The following is a 22,497-nucleotide window of genomic DNA, read 5'->3' on the forward strand; positions in this document are numbered from 1 at the left end:
ATTTCTAAAAGCATTGTATGTATGTATGTTTCACTGTGTTCCCTGTCCCTAGCGGCAATCTCATTGGTCCCTTGGCCCGCCTACCCCCCGCACACCTCTCATTGGCCTCACACACTCACACCACCCCCTTGGCCCGCCCCCCACACCTCTCATTGGCCTGAGGCGGAGTGACGGGCCAAAGGTCCAAAAAAAACACACACACACACACCTCTCTCTCTGTCCTCTCCGCCCCCATCACACTCACCTCCCCCCCTCCCCGGTGCTCCACTCACCTCCCCGCCTCCCCTCCGCTCCACTCCACTCACCTCCCTCCCGCTCCACTCCCTCCCGCTCCACTCACCTCTCTCCCGCTCCACTCACCTCCCTCTCCACTCACCTCCCTCCCGCTGCACTCCCTCTCCACTCACCTCCCTCCACCTCCCTACCGCTCCACTCACCTCCCTCCCTCCCGCTCCACTCACCTCCCTCTCCACTCACCTCCCTCCCGCTCCACTCCCTCCTGCTCCACTCACCTCCTGCTCCACTCACCTCCCTCCCGCTCCACTCCCTCCTGCTCCACTCACCTCCCGCTCCACTCACCTCCCGCTCCACTCACCTCCCTCCCAGGCGTGGGGACAGGCAGTGGGCAGGGCAGCCTGCCGCTGCCACGCGGCACCTAATATGGCGGCGGACGGAAGGACCCCCTTCCTCCCTCGCGGACTAAGTAACATGGCGGCGGCCGGAAGGAGAGGTCCCGCTTCACTCACCTCCCTCCCGCTCCACTCACCTCCCACTCCACTCACCTCCCTCCCAGGCGCAGGGACAGGCAGTGGGCAGGGCAGCCTGCCGCTGCCACGCGGCACCTAAGAAGGCGGCGGACGGAAGGACCCCCTTCCTCCCTCGCGGACTAAGTAACATGGTGGCGGCCGGAAGGAGAGGTCCCGCTTCACTCACCTCCCTCCCACTCCACTCACCTCCCGCTCCACTCACCTCCCTCCCGCTCCACTCACCTCCCTCCCAGGTGCGGGGACAGGCAGTGGGCAGGGCAGCCTGCCGCTGCCACGCGGCACCTAAGAAGGCGGCGGACGGAAGGACCCCCTTCCTCCCTCGCGGACTAAGTAACATGGCGGCGGCCGGAAGGAGAGGTCCCGCTTCACTCACCTCCCTCCCGCTCCACTCCCTCATGCTCCACTCATCTCCCGCTCCACTCACCTCCCGCTCCAATCACCTCCCTCCCGCTATACTCCCTCCTGCTCCACTCACCTCCCTCCCCAGCGTGGGGACAGGCAGTGGGCAGGGCAGCCTGCCGCTGCCACGCAGCACCGAAGATGGCGGCGGGCGGAAGGACCCCCTTCCTCCCTCGCGGACTAAGTAACATGGCGGCGGCCGGAAGGAGAGGTGACATGTGTGTGTGACACTGTGTGTGTGTGTGTGTGTGTGTGTGTGTGTGTGTGTGTGTGTGTGTGTGTGTGTGTGTGTGTGTGACACAGTGTGTGTGCCCCCCTCCTGTCCACTCTCCTCCCCTTCCTGTCCACTCTCCTCCCCCTCCTGTCCACTGTCACCCCCCTCCTGTCCACTGTCCCCCCTCCTGTCCACTATCCCCCCTCCTGTCCACTGTCCCCCCTCCTGTCCACTGTCCCCCCCCTGTCCACTGTCCCCCCATCCTGTCCACTGTCCCCCCCCTCCTGTCCACTGTCCCCCCCTCCTGTCCCCCCTCCTGTCCACTGTCCCCCCCTCCTGTTCACTGTCCCCCCTCCTGTCCACTGTCCCCCCCTCCTGTCCACTGTCCCCCCCTCCTGTCCACTGTCCCCCCTCCTATCCACTGTCCCCCCTCCTATGCACTGTCCCCCCACCCTCCTGTCCACTGCCCCCCCCCTCCTGTCCACTGTCCCCGCCCCCCCATGTCCTCTGCCCCCCCCCTCCTGTCCACTACCCCCCCTCCTGTCCACTACCCCCCCTCCTGTCCACTCTCCCCGTCCCCTCCTGTCCACTGTCCCCATCCCCTCCTGTCCACTGTCCACTGTCCCCGTCCCTCCCCTCCTCCTGTCCACTGTCACTCCCCCCACCTTTTCCTAGCGGCAAATTTAACTCACGGGCAACGCCGGGTCTCTCAGCTAGTAGCATATATTGGTGGTCGACGTCGGTCCTTCTCCTGTCCCTGCTTTGGAATCACCTCCTCTGGCTCCAAACTGGAATCTACAATAAAGGTTACTAATTAATATTATTATCATTATTTTCAATGGTTTTTTATTATCTTTATTGAGAATAACTTATGATTGCTTATTGAGTACTATATATTACCAACCCAGTTCATTTTTAGCACTTAAGATTTATAATGAAATATTATGTTCTGAGAAGGGATCTAAAGAGTATTTTTGTTATTTTTCTCAAATTGAATGTTAATTAGTATTCATTAGTATAGGGGTGTATATTTCCAGTCCTTTACCCTCTATTTAAATAAGAATTAGTTTTATATTAGGTATATAGTCTCATTATGTTATTCTAATTGAAATTTTTTAAACAGTAACACTATATTCTCCTAAACAATCTTTCTTCATGATTTAACTCATACACTTGTCTTCAAATATTATTTATATTTCAAGCATATTGATACTCACTTGGATTCCTAATTGATATATTGACTTTTTAGTAAACTCTAATTCCTAATATAGCAGTAATTGTTAATCACAAATCAAATGGGAATCACAACATATGACTGACATGTAAATTTATTTTCTGTTAACTCAATAGGGTCTTCACAATATACATCAACGTGACACACTTGTTGAATGAAATGCTAATCATGTATGTTTAATTAATTGATCATTTACTTAATTTATTTAATTATTGGCTAATCATGTACAAATATCTCCCTATAAATATCATGAGAGGGGCACTTGGAGGGTACCCCCTGAAGAAGTCATCATCGATGACGAAAGGCGTAGGGCGTGACTAGATTGCGACCGCCATTTGCCCACGAGCATTGTGGTTACTTGCTGCCAGAGACTGATTCCCTTGTGTGTACCACACGGCCCTAATTCAACCATAGAGGACTTGGAGGGCATTGCTGTCCGGAGGGACTCCTTCCAGCCGAACACTGAGTGTGAACTTCCGGTTCCGGTTCACCGGCTACACGAGGAGAGTCACGTGACGACGCCAGTACCTGGAGCCGCACTGAGAGGACTAAGCTGACGGCACATTAGAGCCAATCTCATACATGCTATTTATCGCTTTACCTTTGTGAGTGGGCATTTGAAAGATTTTATGTTCCTTGAAATACAAATTTTATTATGTTAATGCACTAGGTGTGCGCCTGTTTTTTCTTTTCTTTTTTTCATATATATATATATGTGTATATATATATATATATATCAGTGCTCGACAAACCCGGTCGCCCACTCGCCAGGCGCGAATGGAAATTGGCCGGTGGCCAGCTACTTTTTTCCCCTGCTCTGCGCAAATTTTTTTTAAATAAAAAATAAACAAATAACAAACAAAAAAATATCCTCCTGTCTGATTGGTCGTGACGCGGAATGGAGCCCTTCTCTGCAGGGGTAAGTAATGGCTGCTCCTGCTCCTCGCGCGCGCGGTACCTATCTCCTGCCTGCACTTCCCCCCTCATCCCCTCCAGTCTCCACTCCTGTCCCCGTGGCTGCAAGCGCGCGGCAGGGGATGTCCCCCCCCCCCCCGGTCCCGCTTGCCCCCGGTGCCCGTGGCTGCTCACGCGAGGCGGGAGATGCCAGCAGGTGTGTTCCCCTCGGCTTATATACACATACATAACATGTATCAACTTACCTTAGTGCTGTCCCTTGATGTCGTGCTTCAACCGGTATCATATGATACACACACACGCGTAGGGAGTGACTAGATTGCGACCGCCATTTGCCCACGAGCATTGTGGTTACTTGCTGCCAGAGACTGATTCCCTTGTGTGTACCACACGGCCCTAATTCAACCATAGAGGACTTGGAGGGCATTGCTGTCCGGAGGGACTCCTTCCAGCCGAACACTGAGTGCGAGCTTCCGCTTCCGTTTCACCGGCTACACGAGGAGAGTCACGTGACGACGCCAGTACCTGGATCCGCACTGAGAGGACTAAGCTGACGGCACATGAGAGCCAATCTCATACATGCTATTTATCGCTTTACCTTTGTGAGTGGGCATTTGAAAGATTTTATGTTCCTTGAAATACAAATTTTATTATGTTAATGCACTAGGTGTGCGCCTGTTTTTTCTTTTCTTTTTTTCAAATATATATATATATATATATATATATATATATATATATATATATATATATATATATATATATATATATATATATATATTAACCCAAGCAGCACACGTTTGGTACTAGGTGGCGAGTAGATTTTTTGGTGATTTGTCAACCACTGTGTATATATATATATATATATATATATACAGCTAAACCCCGTTATAACGCGGGTCTCGGGGTCCACCCCGAGACCACCGCGTTACTAACGGGGTAGCGAGAAAAAAAAATGGCCGCCGCGCTTTAGCGCATATTCATCCCGCGGGACAGGAGATGGGAGCGGGGATGTCCCTCCTGTCCCCGCTTCCCCCTGTCACCGCGTGACAGGCCGCGGGGCAGGAGATGGGAGCGGGGATGTCCCTCCTGTCCCCGCTTCCCCCTGTCACCGCGGGACAGGCCGCGGGGCAGGAGATGGGAGCGGGGATGTCCCTCAGGTCGCCGCTTACCTCAGATCCCGCTGCCTGCATGGAGGTGGTAGCGGGGGGTTTCTTCTCCCCACTGCTGTCCCTGGCGCTCCCGCTGCCTGCGCGGGAGGAGGGGGGGAGCGGGTGGTGGTGCTGGTCGCGGCCTTTCCTCTGCTCCGACCCCACCCTCCGTCTGTGTAGAGTGAGAGAGTGTGTGTGTGTATGTATATATGGGAGAGAAAGTGTGTGTGTGTGTATATGGGTGTGTGTATGTGGGTGTGAGTGTGTGTAAGTGTCTGTGAGTGTGTAAGTGTCTGAGTGTGTGTGTAAGTGTGTGTGAGTGTCTGTGAGTGTCTAAGTGTGTCTAAGTGTGTGTAAGTGTGTGTGAGTGTCTGTGAGTGTGCGTGAGTGTGCGTAAGTGTGTGTGAGTGTGCGTGAGTGTGCGTAAGTGTGTGTGAGTGTCTGTGAGTGTCTGTAAGTGTCTGTAAGTGTGTGTGCAGTGTGTCAGTGTGTGCAGTGTGAGCAATGAGGAGTGTGTGTGCAGTGTACAGTGTGTGTGCAGTGTGTGCAGTGTGAGCAATGAGCAGTGTGTGTGCAGTGTGTCAGTGTGAGCAATGAGCAGTGTGTGTGCAGTGTGCAGTGTGTGTGCAGTGTGTCCAATGAGCAGTGTGTGTGCAGTGTGCAGTGTGTGTGCAGTGTGTGTGCAGTGTGTGTGCAGTGTCAGTGTGTGCAGTGTGAGCAATGAGCAGTGTGTGTGCAGTGTGCAGTGTGAGCAATGAGCAGTGTGTGTGCAGTGTGCAGTGTGTGTGCAGTGTGTCCAATGAGCAGTGTGTGTGCAGTGTGCAGTGTGTGTGCAGTGTGTCAGTGTGTGCAGTGTGAGCAATGAGCAGTGTGTGTGCAGTGTGCAGTGTGTCAGTGTGTGCAGTGTGAGCAATGAGCAGTGTGTGTGCAGTGTGCAGTGTGTCAGTGTGTGCAGTGTGAGCAATGAGCAGTGTGTGTGCAGTGTCAGTGTGTGCAGTGTGCAGTGTGTGTGCAGTGTGTGTGCAGTGTGTCAGTGTGAGCAATGAGCAGTGTGTGTGCAGTGTGCAGTGTGTGTGCAGTGTGTCAGTGTGTGCAGTGTGAGCAATGAGCAGTGTGTGTGCAGTGTGTGTGCAGTGTCAGTGTGTGCAGTGTGCAGTGTGTGTGCAGTGTGTGTGCAGTGTGTCAGTGTGAGCAATGAGCAGTGTGTGTGCAGTGTGCAGTGTGTGTGCAGTGTGGCAGTGTGAGCAATGAGCAGTGTGTGTGCAGTGAGTGTGTGCAGTGTGTGCAGTGTGTGCAGTGTGCAAAAAAAAAATGAAAAAAATTTAAATTTTTTATTTTTTTTTAAAAACGGGAGCCACGGGAAAACCGCGTTATAACCGAATCGCGGTATAACGAGGCGCGTTATAACGGGGTTTAGCTGTATATATATATATATATATATATATATATATATATATATATATATATATATATATATATATATATATATATATATATATATATATATATACAGTGGTTGACAAATCACCAAAAAATCTACTCGCCACACAAAAAAATCTACTCGCCACCTAGTACCAAACGTGTGCTGCTTGGGCCAATATTTACTCGCCCGGGGGTTAAATCCACTCGCCCGGGGCGAGCAAATGTATAGGTTTGTCGAACACTGTATATATATATATATATATATATATGGTTAGGGACTGGTGATCCCTTTGAAACGGGCTGCAGGAACCTGGTGCAAATATCATTGGAACAGGACTTTTAATACTGAAGGTTTTTTATATTTTTTATATTTTTTCATTTTTCATTATTTTTTACTTTTTCACTTTTTTCATTTTTTGTGATAATAAATTTTGCTAACATATTTTAATATCTATATGTAGGTATTTTTTAATCCCATTACAAGTAGTGATTTAGTCTTTATATTGCTATACATTTTTTAGTCTATATCATTGTGTATAAGTCTATATCTAGACATCCTACCAAGCACCTTTCATGATTAGCTTTACCGGTTCTTTTTATTAGTCAGGTTTATATAGAGGCGCTACTTCATTTTTTGTCTGTGTTGTTATATATATATATATATATATATATATAACAACACAGACAAAAAATATATATAGAATCCAATGCACAGCCGGCACACAATATGCAAGTAAATAAGTTTTGGTGCTTATCCCATAAAGCAATAACAGACCATACGATACCGGTTGCAACACGACATCAAGGGACAGCACGCAGGTAAGTAAATCAAAAATGTTCTATATTTGTCTTCTATCAAATATAGAACATTTTTGATTTACTTACCTGCGTGCTGTCCCTTGATGTCGTGTTGCAACCGGTATCGTATGGTCTATATATATATATATATATATATGACAGAGTCACTGACTCAGTAGGCTGGAATAGTGAATGGAGAGACACTGCAGCCAGTTCACAGAGTGTTAATCTCCTCAGACAGAAGGAAGCACACCTGCAGCCTAATTAAGCAGGAGGCCTGAGAGAATGCAGGTTTAAAAGCAGGAAGTGACACACACACAGAGAGCTTGTTTTTCCACAGGAAGGTAGAGAGAACTCTCCCGGCTTGGAAGCCGTAGCAGCTGCTGCTGCTCTGGTCCCCAGTCCTGCGAGGAGCTTTGCTGCTGGGACCCCAACCCAGGATAAAGATAAACATTGCTGCGAGGCTGGACACAGCCTGCTCCCCGGAACCGTGTTCCTGTTTGCTGTTTGGAGCTGAAACAGATAAGACTTTATTCTTATTATGCTTATTGGTTATCGTTTGTGTAGCATGTTTTGGGCATGACCAGATTAGCTGGCTGTCCTGTTAGTAAGGGCTCAAGAAGTGAGTTAGTGGCCCTAATGGGACTAGGCTTTAATTTGCAAGAAAGTAGTTTCTTAAAGGGACAGTGCACCCGTACTTATTTTGGTTGTGGCTAATAAACCACTAATGTTTAAAGTTTCCCATCGTGTCAAGTGTCTTACTGACCCCGCCGCGAGGCCGTCCTGCCACAGGTGGTGTCAGAAGTGGGATGCTACACCTCTGGGGGTCAGTAGATGAAGATGTGTTGAGACACTGAACTCAAGCGGAAAAAAAAAATGATTTTTTGCTGAAGCATGGAAGTTACAGCTAGCAAGTGCTGAGTGTAAATTTTGCCCTGTCGGGTATGAAAGGATTGATGTGTAAAGCTAATGCCTTTTGCTGAAGTGAGTGAATTTGCAGCTAGCAAGTGCTGTGAGCAAAGTTTGCCGTCTGGTAAAAAAGAAAGTGAAAATGAATTTTGGCAAAGATGTTGCCCTAAGAAGAACCCAGAAGGTTCAAAGATTGTAAAGCCCATACAAGTTACGTGTGTTGTGCAAAGTCTGCCTCGTTGGGTGTGAAGAAAACAAAACAAAAAAAAATCCGGGGTTTTAAAATGGCCGCCGTCATTTGTCAGTTTTGCAATGTACATAACCATACAAAACAGTGTCCCTTCAGGCCATATGATGATTATGATGACGACGCATATGTGGCCCCAAGAAGAGAGACGTACCCGCAGATGAAAGCTGCAAAAGTGTCCAGTGTGTGTGTGCCCAGTACCACTGATGTCTCTGGAACTAATAAAACAAAGAGAAAGAAGAAAAATAAAAATATTTCTCAAGTCACAGAGAAAGTGACCGAACCACTTGAGCCTGCGATATCAGGACAACAGGCGTCAGCAAGCCACCGAGATGTGCTGCAGACCGGAGTGATGGGCAGAATTGTCACAGGAACGGTGGCAAAGGAAAAGGAGGAACAAAGGGAAGCTGAATCCTTGATCCAGGGAAAAGAGGCCTTAATTTCTGCACTCCAAACTGCCCATCGTGATTATGATGCCTTGCAGGAGCAATTGAATAGGGAGCGAGAAGCGAACGCCGAGGTAAAGAGGTGTATACTCCCAGCTATACTTGAGTATGAGGAGTTAAAGAAAACAGAGCGTCTCTTATGGAGTGAGTTGGAGGAGCTGAAGACAAGCTTGGATAAGGCCAACACCGCAATTGCTAACATGGAATCAGAGAGAACAAGTCCTGGCTGGAGACTATGCTATGAGATGTCCCAGAGAGATGTGTAAAACTTCATCAAAGACTTAGAAGTTTCTCACCAAGAAGCTAGCGCGCTCAAAACAGAGCTGGAACTCTCACGCCAGGAGGGCCACAGTCTAAACACAGAGCTGGGTATGTTGAAGGAAACCCATGAGAATGCCCTGAGGGATATAGAGACTGTGAAAATGGAGAATATAAACCTGAAGGAAGAGGTTTTAAACCTGACTGGTCAGGTCAGTGATGGGACTGAGAAGCTTCACCAAGCGCAGAAAGTGAAGGCGCAATTGGCACGAGAAAAATTAGAGGTGCAGGAAGCACTGCAGAATGCTGAGAGGATGCAACGTGTCTCCCTGGAGCAGCACACACAAGCAGCGCACCTATGGCAGAGCCAGCTGCAAGAGCTACATGCAAGTCTGCAAGCGGCCAAGCAGAAGCAGCAAGTGCTACAGGAACGGCTGAGTACCCAGTATGTCCCCACAGAACAGCATGAGGAGCTGAGGGCCACGCTGTACGCCACAAGAGCATCGCTGGGGGCGGAGCTTGAAAGCCAGGTGATTCTGTGTGAGAGGGAGCGCGAAAAGGTCCAGAGACTGGAGCAAGAGCTGGAGAAGCAGAGAGGCAACTCCATCTCCATGAGTCAGTATTCCAAGGAGAAAGAAGCCTGGAAGACAGAAGCAACAGCGATACTGGCGACAAGAACTGCAGAGCTCAAAAAGATGGAGGAGGTGTTGATGCAAACCCAGAGTAAGCACCGGGAAGAGGTGAAGGCCCTGAGAGGGGACTGGCAGCATCAGATTGAAGAGCTGCAAACGCAGATGGCTGAGCACGAGATGCAGCACGCCAAGACGGAGGAGGTGTCCGTCCGTCAGGTGGCCTGCCTGATGTTGCACCATGAAACTGAGATGGCTGATATCCACAAGCGGCTGGACTACACGACCAGTGAGGGGGCCCGGCTACAGCTGGAGCTAGACAAGGTCCGGGAGGAGCACCAGCAGCTGCAGGTCCAGAATAAAGAAACAGAGACAGATTTAAGCCTTGCTCTGAGTCTGCTAGGAGACGTAGAATCGCGACTCAATTCTAACGAAGATGAACTAGCAGCCGCACTGAGTGAAAGAAGAAAGGCAGAAGGACTGCTTCAAGACCTGAGGAAGGACCTGGAGTCTGAGCGGGCTGGCCGCAGGATGGCGGAGAAACAAAAGTGTGACCTAGGCAAGGAGCTCGAGTCTCTAAAGTCTGAGCGGGATGCTACATTGGACTCTACTGCTGCCCAGCAGGAGGTTTCTCAGATGAAGCTGGAGGAAAAGCTTACAAGCCCAAGACAGACGTTTGGGTCACTGAAGCAGTCCAAGGAAAAGGTGGCGGTAGAGATAAAGTCAAAGGATGATGAAGGGGAGGCTGCACTGGAACATGTTTTACCAGAGCCCGCTGTCTATGCAGACTATCTCTTAAGTTATCTTCAAAACCCTGCTGTTCTCACAGAAGAACCAAAAGCGGATATGACACAAATTGAAGACATGCTGATTAAAGAATTTATAGGTCAGCAGCTGATTCTTATAGTCGGCTGTCTAGATACCAGTGAAGAAGGAGGCAGGAAACGCCTTCTTGCTGTCCTACAAGAGATGCTTGTGATACCTAATACACCAACTTCCCTTATAACGTGTCTAGTGGAATTATTGCTCCGTATTGTTAAAGATGATGACCGGAGAATTCAGATTGTGGCAGAAATAGTCTCTGAGCTGCGAGAGCCAATTGTTAGCGTGGATATACCAGCGGATGCCGCGAAATCAAGGAAATTACAGTTAAAAATTGCAGATTTAAGAGTGCAGCTTAACGAAGCCAAACAAGCCTTGGAGGACTCCATAGTTTTACAAGATTTCAGTCTTGCATCTGAATTAAAGGAGATAGTGAGGTACCAGTCCTCAGGCCCAGATGGCCTGGTAATTACCCCAAAAAGAAAATGCCTAAATTGGAAGGCAAGAAAAAAAAAAGAGGGGAGGGAAGGCCGACGTCAGACATTAGCGACAAAGATGCTGGTGCACGGGAATGGTGCACGGGCCGCTCCACAGGACAATGTTTCGCCCGGGGAAAGGGATATGTGACAGAGTCACTGACTCAGTAGGCTGGAATAGTGAATGGAGAGACGCTGCAGCCAGTTCACAGAGTGTTAATCTCCTCAGACAGAAGGAAGCACACCTGCAGCCTAATTAAGCAGGAGGCATGAGAGACTGCAGGTTTAAAAGCAGGAAGTGACACACACACAGAGAGCTTGTTTTTCCACAGGAAGGTGGAGAGAACTCTCCCGGCTTGGAAGCCGTAGCAGCTGCTGCTGCTCTGGTCCCCAGTCCTGCGAGGAGCTTTGCTGCTGGGACCAGCTGGGACCCCAACCCAGGATAAAGATAAACATTGCTGCGAGGCTGGACACAGCCTGCTCCCCGGAACCGTGTTCCTGTTTGCTGTTTGGAGCTGAAACAGATAAGACTTTATTCTTATTATGCTTATTGGTTATCGTTTGTGTAGCATGTTTTGGGCATGACCAGATTAGCTGGCTGTCCTGTTAGTAAGGGCTCAAGAAGTGAGTTAGTGGCCCTAACGGGACTAGGCTTTAATTTGCAAGAAAGTAGTTTCTTAAAGGGAGAGTGCACCCGTACTTATTTTGGTTGTGGCTAATAAACCACTAGTGTTTAAAGTTTCCCATCGTGTCAAGCGTCTTACTGACCCCGCCGCGAGGCCGTCCTGCCACAATATATATATATATACACACACACACACACACACATGCATACATAACAGTGCTTCAGATTACAGAAAAAAAGATAATAACAAAAACATACAATTACAGTAAATGCAGAACAGTTTCTTAAAAACAGGGGTGAGCAAACTTTTTAGGCCGAGCCCCCCTTTTTCATCCATGAAATTTCTCGATTCCCCCCTGCCCGATGTAATCAAAATCACATGACGTCAGCGCACGTGAGCTGGTTCAGCCAATAAGGGCGAACTAGCTTTGTGACGCGTCCGCCACGCGTCTACAAATCTCCTGCAGCCAAGTTCACGAATCGCTTGGGCTGCAGGTGTGCACGCAGGCAGTATATTAGTATTGGATCACTGTTTATTTTATTGTTTGTTAGCATCTGGTAATATTTTTTTTCTGGTGCACAAAGGCAATCCATTTGAGGGGGCATTCATCCACCTCTTTGCTACCTCCCTTCCATCTCCGTCCCCTTTTTTTCCCCTTCCCCTCCCTTTTTTCCATCTCCCATTTGCTTTCCCCAGTGTCATTCACTCCTACCTACCAGTTTTATGTATTATTTATTTATTCCAGTTTTAAATGTTGCCTAGAGATCCCCATAACCAAACTCTAGCGGGGTACTGATGAATCTCCCCTGCTGATCAATACTCCCAAGTGACCCCCCTGACCCAAAGAATAACCCTCAGCCCCCCAAAACTCATCCTCCTCCCAAGTCCCTCAATTCTGCCATCTCTGCCTGACCTTCATCCCTCCATTTAGCTGGGGGAGTGGCGCGCTTTGTTGATCTCTTCCTGGTCCGGCTGGAGCTCCCTGGGAATAGGCGATCATGAGGCAGGGACCTGCTCTGGCTCCTCCAGGTGCTGGAAGGCCCTGATACCAGTGGGTGTGCAGCTCATTGGTCTAAAAAGGGAACCACCTCCTCCCGTGCCAGAACACACACTCTCACACTCACTCTCGCCATTGTGTCTCTCTCACCTTCCCCCCGTGTCCCTCTCACCTTCCCCCAGTGTCTCTCTCGCCTTCCCCCAGTGTCTCTCTCGCCTTCCCCCAGTCTCTCTCTCGCCTTGCCCCCAGTGTCTCTCTCTCGCCTTCCCCCCAGTGTCTCTCTCTCGCCTTCCCCCCAGTGTCTCTCTCTCGCCTTCCCCCAGTGTCTCTCTCTCGCCTTCCCCCCAGTGTCTCTCTCTCGCCTTCCCCCCAGTGTCTCTCTCTCGCCTTCCCCCCAGTGTCTCTCTCTCGCCTTCCCCCCAGTGTCTCTCTCTCGCCTTCCCCCCAGTGTCTCTCTCGCCTTCCCCCCAGTGTCTCTCTCTCGCCTTCCCCCCAGTGTCTCTCTCGCCTTCCCCCCAGTGTCTCTCTCGCCTTCCCCCCAGTGTCTCCCTCGCCTTCCCCCGTGTCTCCCTCGCCTTCCCCCCAGTGTCTCCCTCGCCTTCCCCCCAGTGTCTCCCTCGCCTTCCCCCCAGTGTCTCCCTCGCCTTCCCCCCAGTGTCTCCCTCTCGCCTTCCCCCAGTGTCTCCCTCTCGCTTTCCCCCCAGTGTCTCCCTCTCGCCTTCCCCCCAGTGTCTCTCTCTCGACTTCCCCCGTGTCTCTCTCTCGACTTCCCCCCAGTGTCTCCCTCGCCTTCCCCCCAGTGTCTCCCTCGCCTTCCCCCCAGTGTCTCCCTCTCGCCTTCCCCCAGTGTCTCCCTCGCCTTCCCCCCAGTGTCTCCCTCGCCTTCCCCCCAGTGTCTCCCTCTCGCCTTCCCCCAGTGTCTCCCTCTCGCTTTCCCCCCAGTGTATCCCTCTCGCCTTCCCCCCAGTGTCTCTCTCTCGACTTCCCCCGTGTCTCTCTCTCGACTTCCCCCCAGTGTCTCTCTCTCCTTTCCCCAGTGTCTCTCTCGCCTTTGCCCAGTGTCTCTCTCACACCTTTCCCCAGTGTCTCTCTCACGCCTTTCCCCAGTGTCTCTCTCGCCTTTCCCCAGTGTCTCTCTCTCACCTTCCCCCAGTGTCTCTCACCTCCCCCCATCTCTCTCACCTCCCCCCGTCTCTCTCACCTCCAACCCGTCTCTCTCACTGTGACGATAACTTTATGGCAGGCTGTAATTTACACCAAAATAGATATAATATAAATATATATAACTGGGTTGAACTGGGACGAGACTTAGATATGATAAAATATAATTTATTCCTTGGTAAAGGTGAACACAACAGATATAAAAATAACAGGCAAAATATGGACACTTACTTAAAATGGAAATGATGAGTCATATCTGGACTGGCAGTTCATACAGCAATCTTCATAATCATCAAGACACTAAAGACATGAAAGACCTCTGGCATGAAGACATTGCATAGCGTTTCTCTCAGCAATCAAGATGGTATAGAAAGACACAGGATAAAGGGTTGACCACAGATTATATAGCTTTTGTAACCCTATCCTTAACATTAAGTACAGGTGATTGGTTTTCAATTACCTCTAGCCACTCACTAACATGGGAACACATTTTGATCCATGCCCCCCTGCTAGTTGGCACATGCGCAGTAGCACTCTGGGGTCTCATTTCTGTAATCCCACATTTGCATCAGGAATGCCAGCTAGTCTACCAAACGGAATATCTGGCAGGAAACCCTTTGTTGTAAGGTGTGAAATGGGACACTTATAGCCTGCTCTGGTTTGAGTCATCTCCGCCCTCTTGTAAACAGTGTAGGTGATAAACTCCTTTGAACAGCACTTAATTTCTAGACATTGGGACGCTTCTCTGACCATCTGCTACCTGATGGCCAAGGGAATTTCCTCTGGTTTTTATCCATACCTTGGGACACAGTATTAAAGATAAAATACAAACACATTAAAATATCCGGTTCCGTTGGGTCCAGCAGGTCCAAACTTCCCAGTCCTCAATGCCGGAACTGGGACACCCTTATCGGGGGTCTAGGATACGGGGACCCGGTTGTGGTCGAGTGGGGGGAGGTCTAGGAACTAGGGGCAAAAAGAATTTTATTTCTAGGTGCTCTAGAACTGTTTATTCCCACGCCACTTGTCGTTGAACTTGGCTAATAAGTGATCAAAGCTCTCCTATTGAAAATGTATCCGCTTTGCGGTTTGGACGGCAGCCAACTCGTTCCTGGAAAGCTCTTTCGAGGATTCTCCATTGAAGTCAATGGGTCCATTGACTTACAATGGGAAACCGCCGCTCCTCCTCTAGGACGCCATCTGCTGGTCTTCTCAGGAAACAGGACCCAAACAGCAAGATTCGCCATTGAAACACATGGAGCTCCAATGGCGGCTTATGGGACCCTGCAAAATGGTGCCTGAAAAGGCGGGAAAATTACACAAAGGGCTATAATCACTAAACAACTATTAACCCTTGTGCTCCCGGATGGATCCTAGTGTGTGTGTGATGCAGACACTGATTAAACCAGATATTACAATAAAACATGGGAACAGGGGAATACACATTTACATGTCATAACAAGGGTTAAATCACATTTCTGGGCCTCAGCCCAGTTAACCCCTTGTCTCCCTGGTGAGGTTAGAGGGTGGCCAATTGGGGTGTAACCCCTTTAATCCCGGGCCAAATCCTCCCCATCGTCACACTCACCTCCCCCCGTCTCCCTCTCACCTTCCCCCGTGTCTCTCTCACCTTCCCCCCAGTATCTCTTCTCACCTTCCCCAGTGTCTCTCTTCTCACCTTCCCTCCAGTGTTTCTCTCACCTTCCCCCCCAGTGTCTCTCTCTCACCTTCCCCCCAGTGTCTCTCTCTCATCTTCCCCCCAGTGTCTCTCTCTCATCTTCCCCCCAGTGTCTCTCTCTCACCTTCCCCCCAGTGTCTCTCTCTCACCTTCCCCCCAGTGTCTCTCTCTCACCTTCCCCCCAGTGTCTCTCTCTCACCTTCCCCCAGTGTCTCTCTCACCTTCCGCCCAGTCTCTCTCACCTTCCCTCCAGTGTCTCTCTCTCACCTTCCCCCCAGTGTCTCTCTCACCTTCCCCCCAGTGTCTATCTCTCACCTTCCCCCCAGTGTCTCTCTCTCACCTTCCCCCCAGTGTCTCTCTCTCACCTTCCCCCCAGTGTCTCTCTCTCACCTTCCCCCCAGTGTCTCTCTCTCACCTTCCCCCCAGTGTCTCTCTCTCACCTTCCCCCCAGTGTCTCTCTCTCACCTTCCCCCCAGTGTCTCTCTCACCTTCCCCCCAGTGTCTCTCTCTCACTTTCCCCCCAGTGTCTCTGTCCCCCTCCCCCAATGTCTCACCTCTCCATGCTCTCTCCCCCTCCCACCAATGTCTCCCACCTCTCCATGTCTCTCTCCACCTCCCCCCAATAGGTCTCCCACCTCCATGTCTCTCTCTCCCCCTCATCCCAATGTCTCCCACCTCTCCATGTCTCACCCCCACCATGTCTCCCACATCTCCATGTCTTTCTTTGTCACACACACCATTCAGGAAGTCAAAGCCTGTTGCTGCATGAAATGTGCATCACAGCGGCACCTAATGGCTGCAGGAGAAATTGCAGCTAGACTGCCTTTCTCTCTGCTTCTCTGCAAAATCGCCCCGCCAGCTGCGCCCCCCTAAACAATCTTGGCACACCCCCCAGTTTGCGCACCTCTGTCTTAAAATAACAGGATAAAACATAAAACATAAATCACCATATGTCAGGGTTTTCCCCAGAGAAGTCACTGGCATAGAAATATGAAAATTCACGTGTTTTGTTCAATACAAACATTTGTTGAATTCTGATTTCATAAATGCAGGGAAAGCCCTATATACTATTATCTTTCCATTGAAATCACATAAGCCCACATCTATCGTAAATCAGGTGTTGACTTTTTTATGACAGAGAAAAAAAATCCTACAAAATGCGTTTAAATCTTTGCCTCAATATATAGAAATGCATTCATAACTTCCATTCTTTAGTACTTAGACACACGTGAGTTATAACAATAGATTCAGGCGATTATGATGGACGCAACAAGGCTAATTATGACCGTCTCGCTCCTAAATTTGAGTGACAAATGGATATCTGTCCTTGGCTACCTTCCAGACCTCACATGTCTGACCTCAGTGAATGCGTCTCCTTGCAACGATGACACATATCTGAACGTTATACTTTAGAATGGAGGGTATCACCGGATAGTCTTATTTTTAAGAAATTCACCCAACCTGTGTGTCACCTTGTATGGTTCGGGGAGCCACACCGCCCTCGGTGCGCTCTCTGTTCACCTAATCCAGCGCTCAGCCCTTTCCCAGATCTCGCCGGTCCCTCCGGCATCCATCGAGCCTCTGGCATGCGAGTGCACCCGCTCCAGCCCCTTAAAGCCGTCCCTTCACAAGGACGGGGGACAAGCGCTAATCGCTCGCACGGGCCCGGACGCAGCACTCACAGACTCCATCCCAGGGAGCTCACTCGAGTATTATTACCCTGCCTCCTATCACAGCCCTCGCTCTATACTTACCTCTACGCTGCTGTTCTCTCATTGGATGCTCTCACCTACATATGCTCAGTTGTGCCACTGGCACTTTGGCTGAGCATAGTTCTAGTTGCGTTAAACTCACCTCTTCTCTGCCTCCACAGTATTGTCCTGTCTTGCCTTGCTGCTTCTTCATATGTACCGACACGGCATTCCACGACCATCCACTCTTCTCTAGACCCGACCTCGGCATCCAGACCAATGACCATTCTACTCTCTCCCATCCTGACCTCGGCAAACGGACCACGACGATGCTACTCTCTCCAATCCCGGACCCGGCTAATAGTACCTGCAACGTTCCGTACCTCTCCTCCTCTGACCCCGGCAAGTATAACGACGACCCGTACCTCTCCAACCCTGACCCGGCTATTCCGACTTACTCTACACTCCAGACACGCCCCAGTGGCTGTGGCTGGCGTAATATCCATTCCCACCTCAGCTCCGTGGTCCCACCTTGTTTGTGGTGAGCACAGCGTGACACACTTTTCTCTGGAATACACCAGTAATCATTAAAGAATGTTTCGTTTTCTTTATGGCTGACAGAATAGTATTTGGCTATTGTTTGTTGTCTTCTTAACAACACGTCACTTTTAGTGATGCCCCCCACCCCCAATTAAGCCCTCTTTGTATGTCTGCACAGACCCAGGAAGAGTCTTGACCTGTCATAAACCCAATATATTCTCTTTTTTTTTTTTAAATCAAACTGTAGCTACATTAACCTGTGAAGCACCAGATTGATTAAAATACATAATATTTCATGGTATTATCGTGACATGGAATTTGAGGGTTACTGTGGCAACTTGCTTGCTTAAGCCCTTTAGTGCCCTAATGACACACAGTGTACATCATGGCTCTTCAACTTGTTCTCCAAAGAGCCAGATCAAAAAACATTTAGGAGGACCACAAGCTTATTGTAATGTCATTTTGGATACATTTAAAGACTTGAAAATTACTATATTTCAACATTTTGCAAGCATTTTTAACATATGTACCATATATTTATACCACCGTAACTTACAAGGGTCCACCTGAATAAAAAACCTGGTATGCAGGGGTGTAATGGCAAATATTTTGTAAATACAAATGGTATTGGTAAACCGCTGGTACTAGGGCGGTAAGTAACACACAGCAGAGTCCCTCTGGCTTCTAAAGGGTTACTATCAACAACATGGCCTTTCATTGCACTGTACAAATTAACTAAAGCCCAGACCATGGTGTCTTCGCGCGTGCGGAGGCTGTGGGAAAGCGGGTGCTTTCCCTGGGCTTAGTCGACGTGCCATGCTGGCAGCGGGGGGCATGCTCTGGGGGCTGCCTATTGCGTCACGGAGCTGGTTCCCCCTGATTGGGCGAACACTCACGTGACCAGCCCGTCGAGCCAAGAAATCAGTTTCAACTGATTTGTTGCGCAATGCACGCCCCCACGCTGCATGGACGCGAACACGTCCACACGGACTGCGGTAGCATGGCCCAGCCTACAGATACACACACAGACAGACTGATACAACCTGGCAAAGAGAGAAACACTACGGCACCGTGTAGTCAGCCTGCAATACATGTATACGTGTACAAAGACCGACACAGGGTCACATTTGCTTGTATACTAGCTTTTGTGCCCGGGGAATGGAATATTGAATACATGTCCCACCCCTCCCCGCCGGCACATCTTCCCGGCCCCTCCCTCGCTGCTAGATGTAGTGCAGGGTGAGATTTGTCTCTGTCTGTGTGTGTGTGTGTATGTGTCTCCCCCTGCTGCCGGAATATGTCCCCGCCCCCTCCGCCCACTGGCGGCACATATCCCCGCGCTGCTTTGGAATTTCCCCTTGCTGCGCACATCTCACATCACACACACACAGCCCCGATCCAGGCAAGGACAAGCGTCCCCTCCCCCCATCTCCAACAGATTTGCTGGGCAGCCAAGGGAAACTTAGAATGTCCTTAATTTAGGAGGGGAGTCACATTGGAAGCTCAAAATAGTTGTGTTGACCTACAAATCCGCAGCAGAAAGTCCAGTGAAAGTTTCGTTGTGCTACGTGGTGCCATTTCTGAGATTTCGATGCTTCGGACATACAAAGAAACAAACAAATGGAATCCAACTTCTAATTATAGTATAGATTGTATATACTGCTGACACTGTAAAGCGGTGCCTCTTTTGCTCGTTGCTGCCTCCCTGTACTTACTGCGGCCCTAAATGGGACTGCACCTTTACTACTCATCACCGAGATATAGGAACAGAAAGTGCCCAGCCTGCCAGTCACTCTAACTACGTCACCCCACCGCTTCCTATAGCCAGCCTGGGCACATCCTAACGTGCTGCTGCCCGGTGCCTCAGTTGGTGCCTCTCGTTTCTCTCCTACATCACGTCACCTCTGCCGGTTATGTTTTCCTTAACAACGCCCACACATTATCGCCGAATCCTCATTCATAACAGCGCCGAACTTGCGCGGGAAAGCGGGCACTTCCGGGACAGCGAGTGTATGTGTGAGTCACCACTGACAACTCGCGGCTAACCTGCCCTGCGTGATTACGTCACGGCGCAGGGGAAAGCACGTCTGTCATGCGCGGTAGCGTCTTGCGTCATCGGTTGGCGGTGGGAGTCCGAGCTGAGGCGTCTCGTTACCTGCGTTCGGCGGCGGTTGGTCTGTTGTTGGAGGGTCCTACTTTGGAGCCGTAGCCCAGCTGTCAGGAATAGAGAGCCGTTACTTCGCAGCGTCACCGCAAAAGGAGAAGGCGCTAAACATGAGCGTGGAGGCGTACGGGCCGAGCTCCCAGACGCTCACCTTCCTGGACACGGAGGAGGCCGAGCTGCTCGGGGCCGACACGCAAGGCTCGGAGTTCGAGTTCACCGACTTCACGCTGCCCAGCCAGACGCAGACACAGGGGCAGAGCCAGCTGGACGGGCAGGTAGGCCTCGGCGGGAGGGCTTCCGGGGAGGGCTGCTGGCGGGGGGAGGCTGCCCGGGGAGGGCTGCTGGCGGGGGGAGGCTGCCCGGGGAGGTTAGCGAGGTAGGCCTCGGCGGGAGGCCGGCGGGGAGCAGCGCGGCGGACAAGGCATTGTGTCTTCCCTGGACGCGCCGCCCGAGGTTGTGAGGCTTTACCGGAGCCATACGCTGGCGTGGGTCTTGTTACCAATTGCCAGTCTTCCCCGCCCCGTGGTGGCAAGCTGCCCACTGATTGGCAACGTGTCTTCCTTATGGGTTTGAGGCGCTTTATTGGGCACTGCCATTTTACATGTTTAATTTTAAAACATTGAAGTAGTCATTGCTGTTCATTAGAAAGATAAAACAATCTTGAACATTTGACTTTTTCATGCCGTGTCTTTTTTCCCCCATATTGATATGATCAATATTGCTATCAATGTTTTCCAATAACAATATTATTGCCCAACCCTACGTTTGCCAATATAAGATGACACAATTTTCCTTATGCTTTTATTCTGGCAAAGATTTCCTGATCCCATTAAAATGTTGGTGGGATATTACACCAACAGAACCGCTACTTTTATCAAAGGTTTGCAAACATCTGTAATACATGTTAAAAAAAACAAAAAACTATTTTTAAAGAAAATTTGATTTTTTTTTTTAAAGGCGCCTCAGCTTTCTATTTCTAAATAATACATCTTAGGCCTTGGGCATGGCCAGCTCTTAGACGCTGAACCGCGCTTACGCTCGGCAGTGAGCCCCTGCATCCGCAATAAGAGCGGCTTTAGCAGGGGCTCGTGCACGCTTCCGCAAGCGTGCGGAAGCGTAGGTCTTACCAAATTTTTCGTTTTTCGCGCTCACAGGAGCGCAGGGCCGGTCACGTGAGCGGTGTGCCCAATGAGGGCGAACCAGCTCTGTGACGTCACTGGCCCGCGCCCCCGGACGGCGCGCGAACTAAGGCCAGGGAAAGCACCCGCTTTGCCTCAGCGCGCCTCCGCACAGCTGCAGTCTCCATGGACTCAGCCTTAGGCTGTTATCGTATAGGATAAATGTATATCTTTATTAGTCACGTCTACTACTGACAGTCAATTGAAGATGACATTTACTTAATTGCTACTTTTTCTGGCAGTTACCTTTTTTCCCCCCAAGTAAATGGAAGATCGCTTAATCTCCTTATTTTAATTTACGAATCTCGGGGGGTAAAATAATTATATTTCCAATCGCTAACTAAATCTGGCTGTATTAGTTTTGCCTCCCACCAACATTTTTGGGATCTCCAAAAAGTAGCCCTTTCAATGCATTGCTGACCCATTTCACAGCAGAAGGGTTATATGCTCTCGTTTTTCCTTTTCTTTGTTGGATTACTTGTTTAAATATATGTCCATAACTGATGGGGAGCAAGTCGGCTTGGCCTACAGGGACTAGTTGTGGCCTGTCATTGACAAGTTGCTATTTAGCAGGTTGCTGCTTTACTCCTGAAGTCTATCTGACAGGTGTACATAGTGGGCAGTGTTTGAGCGCCCCCATACTGAGGTGATTCTGGGACATAAACAAACATATTAAAGGGACACTACTGGGTGGCACTCATTTAAACAAAAAACTTTTTTTTAATATAAAGAATTTGGTTACTTTTAATGAAAAACGTATTCACTAAGTTGACGATCGATTCGTTCTCCCGTGATCGATCAGCAAAGATCCTGTTGACCCGGGTTATGCCATTCAGCTTCAATGAATCTGTCAGTGTAACTCAGCAGCTGCAATGTATTCTTGTATTACTAAGGCTGCGCTTATAGTGCCAGCGACAGTGATGCAACGTCGCTTCAAAACAAATGTAAGCACGGAGTGACAGCTTGGTTGCTGGAAGTCAATTTGATTTTACCAGCGACCGCAGCATGACGTCGCCGGCGACGGCACCATAAGCGCAGCCTAAAGTAACATGGATTATTGTTAGTTTGCAGCTCAAACTGATGGTAACATTGGCAACAAATTATAACAAACGGGCAAGCGTCGCAAAGATCTTGCACTGCTTTGGTAGGTGTGCTAAATAAAGCCTGCTTTAGAAATCAAAGGATGCTCAGTATATTAAAACTCATTAAAAATGGCATTAAGAGTTTTCTTTTGTTTTTTTTAAATTGCGGTACGTATTTACTGGCCAATAATGCCCTGTTATGAGGGGATTATTACTATTATGGGCTAAATGTAGTTTAAAAAATAAATACACACTCTTGTATAGATCAGAACGGAGGAGAGAGAGAGGTGAAGGGGTGGGAGGAGAGGGAGAGATTTAATCTGTAAATGAAAGTGGAGGGTTTTAAAACTTTTTTTTCTCTATTCTTTTACATATTCACAATTTCTGTACAAGCATGTCTGCTATCCATTATCTTTGCTGAAGAACGTTAATGTTGCTCACATCTCTATGGCGGCGGCCAGGGTGACGCTGACACTCTAGCTCGGCACTCATTTTGCTTGGGTGATTTGTAGCCAGCTAGTTGAGCGCTCGGAGTGGCGTTTGGGGGCGCGGCCATGATGTCACAGCTGGTTCATCCTTATTGAGCGAATCGCCCGCGTGGCACGGCAGAAACAAATGTACTTGTCTCTGCAAGCAGCTGGCACATGCACGCACGTGATCACGCTGGCCACACACATTGTAGCAAGGTGTTGGATC

General features: G+C 49.6%; 2 protein-coding genes across 4 annotated transcripts in view; one reads left to right on the forward strand and one right to left on the reverse strand.

The window, feature by feature from the left end:
• Window positions 1-22,497, reverse strand: part of JMJD1C (jumonji domain containing 1C) — a 1,023,975-nt gene that overhangs the window by 944,723 nt on the left and 56,755 nt on the right. The window lies entirely within an intron of this gene.
• UPF1 (UPF1 RNA helicase and ATPase) overlaps window positions 19,462-22,497 on the forward strand; it is a 355,592-nt gene continuing 352,556 nt past the window's right edge. For 2 of the 3 annotated variants that reach the window (XM_075612984.1, XM_075612985.1), the window contains exon 1: window positions 19,463-19,816. In XM_075612984.1, coding sequence (XP_075469099.1) covers window positions 19,652-19,816 — 165 coding nt within the window. In that variant the 5' untranslated portion in view covers window positions 19,463-19,651. Of the gene's footprint in view, window positions 19,817-22,497 lie in introns of all 3 variants that reach the window. The other variant, XM_075612986.1, reaches the window with a different exon arrangement.

This window comes from Ascaphus truei, chromosome 8, assembly GCF_040206685.1.
Source record: "Ascaphus truei isolate aAscTru1 chromosome 8, aAscTru1.hap1, whole genome shotgun sequence".
NCBI classification, from domain to species: domain Eukaryota; kingdom Metazoa; phylum Chordata; class Amphibia; order Anura; family Ascaphidae; genus Ascaphus; species Ascaphus truei.